At 39.6% G+C, this 16749-nt stretch overlaps 1 protein-coding gene across 1 annotated transcript in view; it reads right to left on the bottom strand.

Moving 5' to 3' along the window:
• Positions 1-532: 532 nt before the first annotated feature.
• The window catches only part of SLC6A15 (solute carrier family 6 member 15), a 53432-nt gene continuing 37215 nt past the window's right edge, over positions 533-16749 (bottom strand). Inside the window, exons 7-12 of the mRNA XM_042470601.1 lie at positions 14046-14287; positions 13752-13941; positions 11854-12046; positions 9499-9658; positions 7216-7378; positions 533-1993 (exon numbers count right to left, since the gene is read on the bottom strand). Of these exons, the coding sequence (XP_042326535.1) occupies positions 1622-1993; positions 7216-7378; positions 9499-9658; positions 11854-12046; positions 13752-13941; positions 14046-14287 (1320 nt within the window). The 3' untranslated portion in view covers positions 533-1621. The remainder of the gene's footprint in view (positions 1994-7215; positions 7379-9498; positions 9659-11853; positions 12047-13751; positions 13942-14045; positions 14288-16749) is intronic.

Raw genomic sequence — 16749 nt, 5'->3', positions numbered from 1 at the left:
TATATATATATATATATTAACACAATTGAACAATGTAATGAAATAAAGGGGGGGATATAAAAGGAAAAGAAAGGAAAACAGCCGGTTGAAGATAGGGAGCAGGAGGATAGGAGAGGGAGAAATGAGGAGAATCACATCCACTGATGTCATGTGACTGTCAACATATTGGATTGGCACCAGAAGGGACCTATTGTACAGGAAGCACTAATGGAAAAGCAGCAATATAGAGGGCCACTGATGTACTCCAATAACGAACGGAAAGCAAAGCAGCAGGAGGAAGGACACAACATTGTGGGATGAGTACTGGGCAAATACAATTTTATCCTATAGAAATCCTGCTTTGCTAGCTTTGTGTGATAAAGTCCCATAGGACTGTGGCATATGGACATTATTTTTTCTTTCTCCATGGAAAGAGTTGCTAACTATAGCCCCAAATTCATCTCATTCTGAAAATGCCAACATTTCTTTTTGACCTTCCCTTTCTAACTCATTTGAAAGACTCATATGGAGAAACATTCCAGAAAATACAAAGTAAACAACTTTCCACTCTCTTTATTCCTAGATTAAATGTAATGGCATACAGTTCTTAATTATCACTGACTGAGGGGGAAAACAATCTTCTTTGCATAAAACAGAAGCAAAACAGAAACAATTTTTAAAGTCATCTGGCTTCAAGGCTTGAAGCTGTTACATACAATATTACTATACATATGTACATTACAAGTATATTATATATAAATATAATATATATAATCTTGTAACCACAATAAATATTAGGAGGGGTTTTGTGTTTGTTTGTTTTTAGGCACACAGCTTAGAAAAATGCAGAATCTGCACAATCATTAAGAGTCTTGAAGTGACTCGCTCTGACATAATTTTCACACTGAAAAAACCAAATATAGTACAGCCACGTCATATGCAGTTCCCCAAGGTTTGAGGATTTCTTTTGTTTCCAGCATAATCATACTTGATTTACTAATACTATTGCTCTATACAGCTATTACATGTAAGAAAATAATCTGCAGGGTTTTTAATATGTTGGTTTGCTGCTTTCTCTCCTTTTTTTTCTTTTTAAATTCAGCTAGTAGCCTAAGGAATTGTGGTTGCTTTAAAAAAGTACGAGAGTATCTACAAAATGTTATGTACAAATAAGTGCAGTCAAAACAGGCTTGGCAAACTCTTTGGAACTCATTTTTGTTTTCCAATAAGGGGGAATTTAACCAGCAGGAACAAAGAAGGAAATTCCAGTTACAGCAGTAGAGAAATATGAATTCACTTAAAAAATTGCTACAAACTGAGGTAACACCTGTACTTTAAAGATAGAAAAACTTTCAAATTAAATGCAAAAATAATTTTTAAAAAATCTGGCAAACCTGACAAAGCGAGGCCATTACCAATTAATATCTATGTGCATCCCCTTCAGTACAAAGGGAAACCAGAGAAGTGAGCCAAAAAGGGATTTTCAAGCTCTTTGTACCGTATGTCATGATCTTTTTAAAAGGACACAGCCATTGGGCACCTGAGATTGCGCTCTAGTAAGGGAAGTGGACCACTTCTCTTAAAGAGAACAAATGTTCAGTGGTGCAGAATAACAACAAAGGCATCAACCCTACTTTTGTAGCTACAAGTCAGACTCAGGCATATCTGACATATTTGCCATTATGTAACCAATACCATAGCGACCATTGGGAGCAGTATCCACTGTTGGAGAGTTAGTCTGTTTTCGGTATATCTTTTTGCCAAAATTTGGAGATGGCACCTCACTTGGACTCTTCCCATTGATCAGACTGGTATCATCTCCCTCAAGATTCACGGGCTCCTTGATAATCCGTCCTCTTTTGTAGGAAACAGCTGCCAAACTACCAGAACTATCATCAATGAGATTGCAGCAGCGGATCACATAAACTACTGGGACAGGAAGCATAGCCAAAATAATGAGAGAGATACAGACAATTAGCCCCCAAGTTGGGTAGTTCTGGAATTCTTCAGTTGCCTGTGAAAACCAAGAATGAGAGGAAAAAAAATATTGTTAGAAATCTTCCTGCTGCAAAATCCTCTTCTTTAATTAAAGTTTTCACTCTAAATTCTAAGCTCCCAAATTCTAAGAGGCAGAAATGTGGATTTTTTTCCTAAAAAAAATTATTCAATCAAAGTTTATCCCTGGATTTTGGAATTTTCTCAAATTATTTATCTTGTTTTTGAAGTATTAAGACATTCAAACCCTTTAGCTTTCTTCATTTCCAATTTTTTACAGAGTACTACTATGCATGTACAAATATGTATTTGCTATAGCCATCCATTTCTTCCATTTATCTGTGCCTTTTAACCCAAGAACAAGAAAGCAACAGAATGGAAAAAATATCCTGTTTCTTAACATTAAAAAATAATGTGATGGTTCCTTAAGATGAAACCAGTGATGATATTTCCAGTATTAAAGAAAATTAAAGTGTTTATAAAGGGTCCTTTCAGACTACAAGTCCTAGCCACTGGCTATACTAGATCAAAGATTCTGGGAGACAGATTCCAAGAAAGAACTCTTCCAAGATGTGCAAGCAAGACCAATGTGAAATATAGGTTATCAGAAGAGATTATATAGTTGTAGTGAGGTACTCACCCAGATAGAGAGAGCTGAAGGGGCTAAGGGCAGCCAGGTGGTGGAGGTTGAGGGGAAGGAGGAAGTTAACCCAGAGGTGGAGCCAGTGGTGGAAGGAGGAGGAGCTGGAAGGAGTATAAAAGCAGAAGGGCTGAGGCGTGCGGGGAGGATGGATGGATGCGGAAGAGCTGGTCGGGCAGCAGCGGCCGGGGAAGGGAAAGAACAGGGTTTAAGGAGGCCAGAGAGAGACAGAGTCCCGGTGCCTCTTCCAAGAAGAGCCCTAAGGCCAAAGCAGAGGCCCCAAGTGGAGGTGAGGGGCCAGAACCCTCAAGAGGAGGGAGTCTGGGCTTTTGCGGGCTCTGGGGAATGGACAACCAGAGACCTTGAGGATTTGGAGGATGAGTGGTGGAGTCCACACGAGAAGCTTTGGGAAACCAGCCCTGGCATGTTGGGAAGTGGGAATGTCTGACTTGAAGATTGGACTTTATGTTTTGAGTTATCATCTACTGAATACAAAGCTATTTTCTTATTAAAGGTACAGTTGTACCACACTTGCCTGAGTAAGTTTGTTGTGCATGTGGGAGAGAACATAAGGGGGAGGAGTCTGTTGCCTTGCAAGATGGAGCCTGCTATGCCTGTCCCGCCCACAATAGTATAATGCAGAGGCTCTGAATGTAAAAGGATTAGTTAAATGGATAGCATATGACATCATGTAGCTCTGCCACCCAGTTCCTCTCAGACTTTGAATCATGGCTGACATTCTTTCTTTCAGATTCAGTCCCCACTTTGATCCTAGGTGACTTCAATATCCACATTGATGATTCCAATAACCCTACAACATCTCGCTTTAACTCTGCTAGCTTCTTTTGGCCTCCAGCCACACTCCAATGCTTCAACTCATTCTCTTGGTCACTGTCTTGACCTGGTTCTTGCTGCAAACTGTGCCATTTCTGACTACCTGGCACTTGACTTTCCACTATCTGACCATCATTTAATCTCCTTTGCTCTCACTTATACTCCACCTCCTCGTCATACTGTTCAACGCCATTTTCGTGATCTTCAATCTGTTGACTCTAACCATCTTGGTCTGACCCTGGATTCTTCTCTCTCTTCCCTAAATCTTGGGGATTCTGCTGATTCAGCAATGTCTTTATTTAACTCCACTCTTTCCTCGACTCTCGACCATTTTGCCCCTGTCTCTATACGCACTTCTTCCTCTAAGGCTAGACCTCAGCCCTGGCTTACCCCCAACATTAAGTTTCTCCGATCCTGCTCTAGAGCGGCTGAGCGTCTTTGGAGAAAATCCAAAGAGTGGGCTGATTTTATCCATTTCAAATTTGTTCTTTCTTCCTTCTCACGGGCCCTCTCTATGGCTAAACAGAATTATTACAAATCATTGATCTCCGCCAATGAGAGGCGCCCGCAGCGTTTGTTCTCCACCTTCAACACTTTGCTTAAACCTCCCTCTCCTCCTGTCTCTTCATCATTCTCTCCTAATGACTTTGCTAATTATTTCATCTCTAAGATCTCCACTATTCGCTCTGAGATAGTCCCCCCAATTCTTCTTCTGCTCTTAATCTTCTATCACCCTCGCCTGACAAATTTTCTGTGTTTCCTCCTGCCTCTTTGGATGAACTCTACACTTCTGAACTCTTCCAAACCTGCAACTTGCTCTCTTGATCCAATTCCTACTCGTCTTCTAATCTCTATAGCTCCCTCCTTTCTGCCCTCACTTCTCCATATCTTCAATCTCTCTCTCTCTACAGGCTCCTTCCCCTCGGACTTCAAACATGCTCTCATTTCCCCAATTATGAAAAAACCTTCTCTTGACCCCTCCTCCTTGTCTAGCTATCGTCAGATTTCTCTTCTTCCCTTTCTTTCTAAGGTTTTGGAACGGGTTGTCTATTCGCACTGTCTTGAGTTTCTTAAAGCCAATTCCATCCTCGATCCCTTTCAGTCTGGCTTCCGCCCAAGGCATTCTACAGAGACAGCTCTCACCAAGATCTCGAATGACCTTTTACAGGCCAAGGCTAATGGCCTTTACTCTGTTCTCATCCTTCTTGATCTGTCTGCAGCCTTTGACACCGTTGATCACTGTCTTCTAGTTGATATACTCTCTGACCTTGGGTTCTCAGACTCTGTTCTCGACTGGTTTAGATCTTACTTGTCTGGCAGATCTTTTGCAGTGGTTGCAGGAGGTCAGACTTCATCTCCTGTTCCCTTATCTGTTGGAGTTCCCCAGGGCTCTGTTCTGGGTCCCCTTCTGTTTTCTCTCTACACACTGTCATTAGGAAAATTCATCAGCTCTTTTGGCTTTTCCTACCATCTGTATGCCGATGACACCCAGCTGTATCTTTCCGCCCCTGACCTTTCTCCAAGGCTTGAACAGCAAGTTTCGTCCTGCCTCACAGCTGTCTCGCAGTGGATGTGCCATCGGCGTTTGAAGCTCAACATGTCCAAGACGGAGCTCCTTGTCTTTCCTCCTAAGCCCAACCTTCAACACTCCTTTTCTGTCTCTGTGGACAACATTTCCATTCAACCAGTCCAGCAAGCCCGCAGTCTTGGCTTTATCTTTGACTCTTCTCTGTCGTGTATCCCTCAGATCCAGACCACAGCCAAGGCTTGCAGACTCTTTTTGTACAATATTGCCAAAATCCGACCATATCTCTCCGCCTCTACTGCCAAGATCCTGGTCCATGCCCTAGTGGTCTCACGACTTGATTACTGTAATGTCCTCCTGGCTGGGCTTCCTCTTTCTCACCTCCGTCCTTTAATCTCTGTTCAGCATTCAGCTGCACGCATTATCACTTCCACCCACCGCTATGACCACATCTCTCCTGTGTTGGCATCCCTTCACTGGCTCCCACTCCCTTTCCGCATTCAGTATAAGCTCCTGCTGTCCACGTTTAAAGCCCTCCATGGACTGGCCCCTCCCTACTTATCAGACCTTCTTTCTCCTCACCTTTCCACTCGGGCCCTCCGTTCTGGTAGTCAAGGTCTGCTGTCTCAGCCCAGGATTTCCTCTGCCCCTTCCCGGATTCGCCCCTTTTCACTCGCTGCCCCTCACTCCTGGAACCTTCTTCCCCCACGAGCAAGAGCCATCACTTCTTTAACCAGCTTCAAAACGGAGTTGAAAACCATCCTGTTCAGAGAAGCCTTCCCAGGCATTGCATAATTGTGGCTTACTATTTGATGTTCTTGTGGTGCCTGTTTATTGAACCATTTCCTGTATTGCTATGTACTGTCTATGCATTATCCTACTTGAGAGTATGTATTTTCCCTGGAAAATGTTTAACCATCCATTATGAAGCCTCGCCCTCCCTCCAGTCCATCTCCCTTGGTCCAGGCCTTGGAGGTAGAGAGGAACTGCTGGACCTCTTACCCTTTCCCTCCACCACCCCCTTCTCCTTCTGTGTCTTGTCTTTTTAGATTGTAAGCCCGAGGGCAGGGAATCGTCTAACTAAAAGATTGTATGTACAGCGCTGTGTAAATTTACAGCGCTTCATAAATAAAGGTTAATAATAATAATAATGTATGCTTCAATAAAATGTTTTGTTGAACATAACAATAAACTGCAGTGCAGGGAACATGAAATATGGATATCCTTCAAGCAAAGTGCTGGTGATACATATTTCAGTTCCCAAGCCCTCTCAGGTTCTCACAGCTCCAAAGGAAGCCCCCCACCCCCGAAATATATAAAAGTTTGTAAGTCTAAAGTTAAGATAAAATATGTTGAACCAATTCATGAGCATAGTGATACACAGTTCTTTCAAATAAAAGGATGGTGACTAAAAGAAAGAGGAACAAATAACTGCAACAGGCAAATGTTTCTCTACAAAAATGCAATGGCTATTTTCTGGACAATTTATGGAACAATCTTAAGTCAGTGGTGTAGAGCAGAAGTCAAGATCATCAACCATTTCCAAAGCCCTGAAAGCCCACAGAAGCCCTGCAAGCCCTTCAGAAGAGGTGCATTGCCTGTGTGGTGACAGTGGATTTGCTTTAGGTTTTTTTAAAAAAAAAAATCAACTATGGCAATTCCATTTTCTTTTCCTTTTTAACAAAAATACCTTCTGTTGGTTCCAAGTAGTGAAAAGTCTACAACAAAGTGAGATGACCATGATGGGGTGAGGGAGGAAAGACCTTTAGATTTTTATGGGGGAATAGAAAGCCATTCCTACCTTGTTCCTGAGATGCCTTGTCCCAGGGCCTATAGCTAGCAGGAAGTCACAACCCTGAGTGTGCCTGACCTAAGCAGAGCTGTTAATAACAGGATCTTTGGGAGGCCTCATTCTAAGGTTACTGTAAATCAAAGCCAACAATGGTGCATAACAATTAGGGTGAAGTGCTATCCCTCACTAGCATAGGTCTTCTTCATATACATTATAGAACCTTTACTCTGTCCTAACTGCCTCTAGAAAGAAGTTCTGGAAGTTAAAATGCTTAATACTTTGTAAAGAAAAAATGTTTTCTCAAGAAATGTGTTATGTTTTATAAGTTTTAACATGTGGTATCTGATACACAAACTAAAGCTTCAAATTGTTTGCTTTTCTATACTGCTGTTATTGATACACTTCAAAGATTGGTAGTGTCTGTGTCCTTTTTTTAAAATCATCACTCACCTTCTCTTCAATCCATGCATTGTAACCAGGAGGGCTTAATACCATTTGGACAATGCTAGCTACCAGCAAAGATAATAAAACAACAGGGGAAACATATTTCCAGGTATAGTAATAGTATGGGTTTGGAGAAAAGCCAAGCATATCTTTTAGGTCTTCCATAAACCTGGGAAGAAAGGGATATTGTTAATCCAAGTGATGTAAGATAGTCAGCCCTCTGTATCCATGGATTAAGCTATCCATGGCTTGGAAGTATTTTTTAAAAAAAATTAATTCCAAAAAGCAAACCTTGATTTTTCCATTTTATATAAGGGACACAATTTTACCACACCCATTAGATTGGTATCCACATGGGATCCTAGAACCAAATTTCAGGGGATACCAAGGGCCCACTGTACTAATCTATGGCCTAAAAAAATAATGTGTTCACTAATTCAAAAGAATTAATATAGTCCCCAAAGTAACAGAAATCTCTATTACTAGGTGAATGATATGAATTCATTAATATATATATATAATACGTACACTACAGAATATGACAAGTTAAAGAATTGTGCCAATAGTACTGTAGTAGGCATTACTGTTTAATCCTTGGTATTTAAAGAATTGAAGATTAGTGGTTGTCAGAACTTGGTAAACAACCTGTTCTGGATGGGACTGTATTCCCTATGAAGGAGCAGCTAAGTAGCTTGGGATTTCTTCTCGTGGCCCATTGGCCAAGTGAGAAGGCTTTGCTGGCCTCTCATTGGAGAGACCAGAACATTTAAAAGAAAATGGCGTGCTTTAACGTGGCCATTAGACAGGGAGGGAGCGGGGTAAGCCTATTTAAGGCTCTCCCACCCTTTACTCCCTGTCACTTTGTAAGAGCTGGCCCACCCTCCCACCTCAATGACAGTGTAAGATTCATTCTGATTGCTTTGGGGTTGGGTAGGAATTTTTGCCCTTGTTTTCCCAAGGGTTTTTTGCCTACCCTACACTGTTGGATGGGGAATTGGATGATTGGCTTAGGGTGTGGCCATAAATAGGCCTCATGCATAGGCGGGGAGAGATAGTCGGTTCGGTGAGCACCTCGGCACCCTTCTAAAGGGTGAAGGTGGGTCTCTGGAACGGAGGTTTACGTCTTGAGACTAAACACAAAGGGAAAGAGACTCGCCTTGGGGCTGGCTTGATATTTAAACCCTCACTTAAGTCTTGAGAGTTAAGTAGGGGAGTCTTGGGTTGGCCTTCCGGATGAGGGCCGGCCAGGGAGCAACCCAAAGTATGGATTGCCCTTGGGGCTCAGGTGTTTTCACTCTTTTGGAAGCTGGGGAATTGGTCTTGGAGCAGACCATCCGCCAGCTGTTCCTACACAAGGTTCTCCCACCTGGGCTTGCAGTTCTCAAGAAATAAAGTTAAATAGGTTGAATTTTAATAAAGTTGACCATTTTATAACCCAGTTCTCTATGTCTGGTCTCATTATTTAATGAGTTGGTCAGCAATAGTCTTAGAGCCCTCCTTGTCATTGGAGATGCAAGTGGACTCATTGGCTTGGAGTGCTTGGTGCCAACTTTGACCAGTGCACCAGCTATGGCCTTTCCTTGGCAAGGATAATCTAGCCATAGAAATCCATGCACTGGTAACTTCTCAATTAGACTGTTGTAATGTGTTCTATGTAGAGCTGCCTTTGAAGAAGACTCAAAAAATGCACCTAAAGCAAAATGTGGCAACTCAACTGCTGAGTGGAATATCATCTATACATTATGTAATGCCAGTTTTAAAAGAATTGCACTGGCTGCCAATACATTTTCAGTATGATTTAAAGGTGCTTGTGATGATATTTAAAGCCCTAAATGTCATGGGACCTCAATACTTGGACCTTAATAAGCCATTTTCCATATGTGCTTGCCTGAGGATTAAGATCTGCTCCTCCATGTCCCTCCAGTGAGGTCAATGCACTGTCTTGGAACATGGGGGAGGTCCTTCTCAACCATAGCACCCCCAACTGTGGAATACTCTGCCCCTGGAGACCTGGCTGGCATCAAAACACATGTCACCAAGTTAAAACTTCATTATTTAACAAAGCCATTATGCTTCATTAATTTAATGCAAAGACTGTTATATATAGTTTTAAAACTTTTAACATTTAGTTTTAACTCATTACATTGTTCAATATGTTTTAACATTTAAATTATCTTATTGTTTTAAATTTATTTAAACTGTTTAAGGCTATTTTAAGCCATCCTGAGATCTCTTGATTTAGAGTGGGGTATAAATATTTGAAGGAGGAGGAGGAGGAGAGGCACTTACTTGTCTATCCCATAAATGTAAGACATGGCAATGTTCTCCAAAATGACCACAATAAGCAGAGGTAATGTGGCTGAGTAGTCATCAAACATAGTTACAAAGTAATTACCAGACCGCTGCACAAATATTAGGCCAATGCAAAATGCAAGAAGACAGCATGTAACTGTAACAAAACAAACAAACAAAAAACAGGTGAAAAGGTGAGTCATCATTCAAACATTTATATTCTTGGTATGTTTTTTCTTAGTGATGAGTTCTCACTTAATACTACATCTTGTATCAAATGGTAGTGACAGTTTTTCATGCAATATTTTGCAAACAAGATCCCAAAGAAGGGAGAGGGGAGAAAAATGCAAGAAAATCTCTCATTACTCTTGAAAACCTTTGAAATTTTTCATTCTCGCACATAATATGACACAAGCAAAGATTAATATGCAAGAACAAACACAGCAACTACAAAATTTGAGCTCATGTTTTCATTTAAGCAAATCAATATGGAAATGGGAATATGGTACAGAATGGAAAAATTAGAAACTAATATTGACAAATTGATTGTTTTGTAGTGTACATCTCCTAGCCATAAATATTAATAGCTATTAGGGGTTTCAATGGCATGAGTTGGCAACTCTGTATTTAAACAACAAAGAAACAGATCAGGAAGGAGGGCTGTGTAATTACACAAAAATTTGGAACTTGTATATTAAGGCATTGTGGAATGAGGGCTTCACATTTCCAAATATGTAGGTCACTTGCCCCTTTTGTGTAATTTTATGGAGTACAAATATGAATCCATATATTGGCCTGAATCTATATTTAGTCATATTCAAATATCAATGAGACTTACGTTAGAGTCTCTACAGATCGGCCTGAAAAGCTGGCATGTGGGCAGAGTTACAGCAGAGCATCTGCACACTCGATGCTGTGACTCCGCCCCCATGGCACCATTTTGGTGCATGGCCATTTACACAGCACATGCCATGATGATGCCACTCTGGTGCTGCATCTACACGATGCAGTGCCAAAAGGGTGTCATCACACCACACTGCGATGGATATACACCCTTTAAAAAGCACAAGAAGGAGCTGCATTTTGCTGCTCCTTTTTGCATCATCTGAAGGCCAGATCGGGGCCGTAGCATGCATTTGCCACGGCCCCGATCTGGGGCGAAAAGGGGTGGCTGCAGACCGCCCCAAAAGGGTGGCCTGTATAGCCCCTTGGCCATTAAATTAAGATGACTTAACTTTTATTTATTTGTATGTACCTTCTCTAAGCATCTAAACCTAGATCTAACCCAGTTTCCTTGCCTTGTTTATTTAAATTTGAATGACACTGTATGCATATACTCACAACTTGTTTGCTAATGGTTGATTTGGAAATATTTGCCATCATAGTTCCAAACTGGTCATTTTGAAATGAACAAGAACTCTTGGCCTTTGTGAAGTATTCTTTAACTTCCTACATTTCTTATTTCAGTTCTACAATGCTATAATTACGTAGTGTGAAAGGGCCTGTAGATATTGAAAAACTGATAATACTTGACAGGTAGAAGTCTGAAAAAACAATTACTGATTCTGCTGGTAACAGCAATTACTATGTGCCCTTTGTTTATGCGGGGGATCCATTCTGGACTCCCCCACGTAAAACAAAAAAAGGCCTATGTTCAAGCCCCATTTAAATAAATGGGGCTTGTGCATGCGGTGACGCGGCAGCACACGTGCACCACAGGCACGCGCCCCATTTGTCCCTATGGGATGCGCCACCCCTTCCTCCCTGCATGGGCACACTGTACAATCTTTGCTGTAGAGAAATGTACTAAAACCCTTTTATAAAAAGTCATGTAACATATGTATGTAGTATTAATGGGGAAACTGACACATGAAAAGGCAACTTTGAAAAAATTAGAGCTAGGAGTTTAAAGTACTGAAATTTAGTTTTCTTTTTGACTATATCATCAAAAATACAATTATTTCTTCTCTCATCCACTTCAGGTTTTTGAAATATACACTTTGACATTTATTACTACACATGCATTTTTGTTCTGTACTTATAGTGGATTTACCATCTGTATATACAGACTGAAAGAGTGACAGCTTGGAAAAGGACATCAGAGTGCCTGCAATACAGATAGGATCTATAGTACTATCTATAGTGTCTATATTATTATTATTATTATTAACCTTTATTTATGAAGCGCTGTAAATTTACACATAGGTTCTACACTTATAATGCCTTATAATTTGAGTGTTGTTGTTATTGTTGTTTTAAAAAAGTCATTAGCTCTTACAGCAAAATTAATTTTTGTCAAGAGACTTTTATCCTGGAAATAAATGAAACTTAAAGAAATATGTAACAACTCACCAGTCAGTATTTCTTTTCTTACTTTGAAGGTATCAACTATAGGGGTAGTGATCCCTTCAATGGTTCCAAACATGCTGCCAAGCCCTAAATTTACCAGCATGAGAAAGAACATCACTGACCAGAAGGGAGAAGCAGGGAAGTGTGTCATGGCTTCTGTAAAGGCAATGAAAGCCAAACCAGTTCCTTGAACAGCCTGTCAAGGAGAAATTCAAATAATTAAAGCAAGATAGGAGAACTTGGCAAAATCACAGCAGAATTACAGAATACTGTCTGTAAAATTGTGGGGATAAGAGAACCATACTCTTTGAGCACCACACTTTAGAACTTTTCCACTGATGACAGAAAAACTAACCCAGAATGTGGACTTATTAATGTGCTTTCTTTGGTCTGATCTGCATTGCAGAAATAATGCAGTTTGATACTGCTTTAACTGCAATCGTTCAAGGCTATGGAATTCTGGAACTGGCAGTTTGTTGTGACACCAGAGTTCTCTGACAGAAATATCTCACAAAACTACAAATCCCAGAATTCCACAGAATTAAGCCACGACAACTAAAAGCAGTGTCAAATTCCATAGTTTTTGCAGCGTATGTGAAGACAGAGAGAAGTCCTTATGTATCTATGGAGAAAGAAGAAAGAAAACGTAATACAAGTTATTTTTATTCTAGTTGGGAATAACTAATAGGATTGAGGCTGTAATCAGGACAACCAATAGTTTAAAATGCTGTGAGCTGCACTCCAACATTATCTAGAGAACTGCTTGAACTTCATCCTTACTGTATAAGGTTAGAAACAAAGCCTGCACTGTTTAACCTTCTATGCACATTCATCAAATGCAGAAATAATATCTGCTAGAGGCTACAGCTCGACTCAGGCTTGCATCCTTCCGAGGTCGCTAAAATGAGCACCCAGACTGTTGGGGGCAAATTACCTTACTTGCTAATTAGCTTACTTGCTGTTCACCGCTATGATCTTTGGAACAGCGGTATATAAATAAAACATATTATTATTATTATTATTATTATTATTATTATTATTATTATTATTACAGAGGAAGGTGCTTCCTGATGATATATGAATTGTGCCATACTGAATACTGATATATTTAAGGATGTATATTAATGTGTGGAACAGGTAGGAAAAAAGAGAAAGATAGGTGTAACAAACGTGGATCTCTAAAGTCATGCAGCAGCTAGGTTTGGCTGTACTATGACTAGTTGGATTATGGTGGGCATTCTTGGTAGAACCAGCAAGATATCCTGGATGGCTTACAACATGATTGACTTACAGTACAAAGCTGTGCATCCTGGAAAATTCTATACTGTTTCCTAGTATAGAGCTTCAGGGTAAGGAGGTTAATTTGTTCTGTCTATCAGGGACAGGAGCCATGGCATCATGGCATGGCATGGGATGATTTTTTTTTTTTACATGCCACTACTTTGGGGTCTCCCACATCATTTCAGCTGCAGAATCAGCTGAAAATCACAGCACAAATTTCCTTTCAGATGCAATTTCTGGGCAAGTTTATCTATATACGGGAGTCTTAAAGGTGATTGTAAATTCTCCCAAGAGTGGCATCTAAATGTGAACTTTGAGGTGTAAAACATTTAATTTTTTAAAAAATAAGTAAATAGACTTGTAAATAGCTGGCAAAAGCCTGGTAGAGCGGGAAAGCCCCTAAAAGTTGCATGTGTCCCACAGACTTATCCTGCCCTGCAGGATGTAAAACAAATGTAAAGTTTCAGATATAGAGCTAATAAGAGGTGTATGGAGTTAGACAGAGACCAATGTGTGGAAATATATTAGAAAGGTGATTTTGAATATTCAGTGGAGTCCAACCTTTAAAGGCTATTAAAACAGTTGCTTATATGTAATCTTTCTTCAAAAGAATGAAGTACCTTGTCTAGTTCATCTTCAATCAGGCAGGGTTTCAGTCCAAGAGGAAATTCTTCTTCTTTTATTTTCTGGATGATATCATAAACCAGATTATAATCTTCTGCTGAAATGCTTGAGAAATTAACATGAGCAGGAATGACATCTCTGCTAAGATTTCCCATATGCAGAAGGTTAACAATCCTTTCAGAATTTCTGTAAAACACAAGATAATAAAAATGCATCCAGTCAAGCCAAAAAATTATTGTGGAAATTCCTACGTGAAATATAAAAATGGATAAAGAAATGAATATTCATACTGGATAATGCATTTCTCATTTATGACATTTGCTTTGAAGCCCAGAACAGCAAACACCACCAAAGTTGCCAGCACAGAAGTGAAAAAATTGATGAAGGACACCAGAACCGCATCGAAATGGCAGTTGTTGTCTCTCTTGTTGTAGCTTGAAAAGGCAATGACTCCACCAAATCCAAGCCCTAAGGCAAAGAACACCTGAGTAGCAGCTTCTCTCCAGACCTTGGGCTCCAGCATTATTTCAAGCTGTTTGAAATTAGATACAATATGTGTCAGCTACAAAACATAGCATTTCTCCTAAATGGAGAGGCAACAAATCATCCAGGAAGATAACCCACATCATCCTACATTCTCAACCCAAATGTTAAACCACAATGCAAATCCAAAATTGAATTTGAAATCTGCCATTGAATAATTTGTTGTATACTGTCCCCTTTATCTGCATTTCTGACAAAGGCATATCTCACAAACATATTCATCTGAGGTTATTTTGCTAATATTTACACCCTACTCCCTCAAAAAAAGATAATCAATGTGGTTGTTAACATTTTTTTTCTTTTAAGAAAAGAGGTATATAGCTCTATTAAAACTGGAGGGAACGTAATAAGATATTAATTCATACAATTAAATCCATATGATATAATGTCATTTTGCATGCAAAGCATCATCACAGTAAATGGTGTATTACCACTGTGTTGATAGGATCTAATGTTTGCTTCTTCTGATTGAACTACTCAGCAAGTATGATGGTACAATGATCCTGAGCTCACTATGAACCCAGAAAACCAGCTCTGAAGGCCTAAAGACCTCCCAGACCTGTATTTCAGGGGAAAGGGGACAGGAAGAAATTTTGATCATATTCATGTGCATCTGTTAGCACAATGTTGGGCGTAGACCAGTACTTAAAAGAAAATACGCTAAATCCAGTGCTAGTCCTACTAAGGGAAGAGTGAATGGAATGTGCTGTCAACGAGTAATTTCAATCCTATTGATTGCCATGGGTCTACTCAAGGTTTGACTAATGCTGGATTTAGTGCCTTGAAAGAAACAATACAGATAACAATTCGAAAATATCTCTCTCAAAATACAAACTGGGTGACATTTAAACTTTAGAGGTTTCCTTTCTTTTCTAGTTATGTGTTTCACAGAGTCCACAGAACCTGGGATAGTTTGCCTTACACCTGAAGTATGAGAATTTTCACTCTGAAAAGTCAATGGAACTGAAATATTTCTTAGCTTGGTACAAAGCATACTCCACAATGCTATGCCAAGCTATTTGGCTATTCAATGGAATTTATTTCTCAGGCAAGTGTATAGATAGTACTGAAACCTGTGAAATTTTCAATATATTTTGTATGTCACTATTGGGTGAATTAGGACTGGGGAACATGTGACCACCCAGATGTTATTTGACTCTAGTTCTCATATGCACCCATTGATCCTGTCAATAGTGATGCATGGTCAGAGTTGTAGCTCAGCGATATCTGAAAGGTTACACATTCAGCTAAATCACATAGTGACATAAGCAAGAGTCAATTATTTCATTATTTCCACTGGCACTAACTATTACCTCTTTCTGTTTAAAAAGATGCTTTGGTTTTACTAAAAAGAGAATCTTTTACATATAATATATTACTATGATTAGAAACATTTAGGCTGAGATATTTTTCTATGAAGACTGTACAGAGTCTTCACATACAGTCATATCCACATTTGTTCACTAGATGGTGCTAAATATACATTTTTCATACTCTGAACTTATATCTCTGTTGAATGTGGTGTCTCATTTCTCTTTCTTTATCCTGCATTGCTTAGTATTTTAAAAGTATTTATTCTTAATGTTTTTATCCTAAATACATGTAACTACAACTGATTACACTAATCTCTCACTCTCTAAACCATAAAGGACCTATCAAAGGTGCTGACCTTTAGCTCTAAACATGTCTGGTACCTTGGACAGCAACTTTAAAGTTCAGACTGACACCCATAGCATATTTAGCATGCCACTGACACCAGACACTAGGCACCATTGGCTTGGCAATAACATGGGATGAGGAGCATCATTATTTGTAACACATTAATTTCTAGGGTAATGAGGGCATAACAACAATATTTTTATAAAATAATATAGCAATTGATAATCTTGTTACTTTTGGTAGAATGAATATCAATACTTCTAAAGGAGTGGGTGGTTTGTGATTTTAAATTTCAAATCATTAAAAACTAATATACTAAACAACACATTATTTTTAAAGAAAATTATTAAAAAGTAATTATACTCCAAAAGTAAGGTATTACTATTAAAGTAACAAATTACAGCTAGTAAAGAACACAACATGTTAGGTTTGCTTTTCTTTTTAAAAAGTAGCCCTAAACTGATAAGTTTTTAAGATAACTGTTCAAGCTCTGGGCTTTGCTGCATATATGGCCCAGCAGAAGTGACAGTGATGGCTAGGCTATCACAAATAGCTGCTTGGCTGGTGAGACAGCACTGACTACTGTGGTAGCAAGGGGGATGGGCCAGCAGTTCCAATGTGTTGTCAGCCTGGTTGGCCATATGCACAAGAACCCAACATCACAAATAGCTGCTTGGCTGGTGAGACAGCACTGACTACTGTGGTAGCAAGGGGGATGGGCCAGCAGTTCCAATGTGTTATCAGACTGGTTGGCCATATGCACAAGAACCCAACATCACACCAGATTTAGAT

Source organism: Sceloporus undulatus, chromosome 5, assembly GCF_019175285.1.
Source record: "Sceloporus undulatus isolate JIND9_A2432 ecotype Alabama chromosome 5, SceUnd_v1.1, whole genome shotgun sequence".
Taxonomy (NCBI): domain Eukaryota; kingdom Metazoa; phylum Chordata; class Lepidosauria; order Squamata; family Phrynosomatidae; genus Sceloporus; species Sceloporus undulatus.
This window is presented reverse-complemented; position numbering and strand designations above follow the sequence as displayed.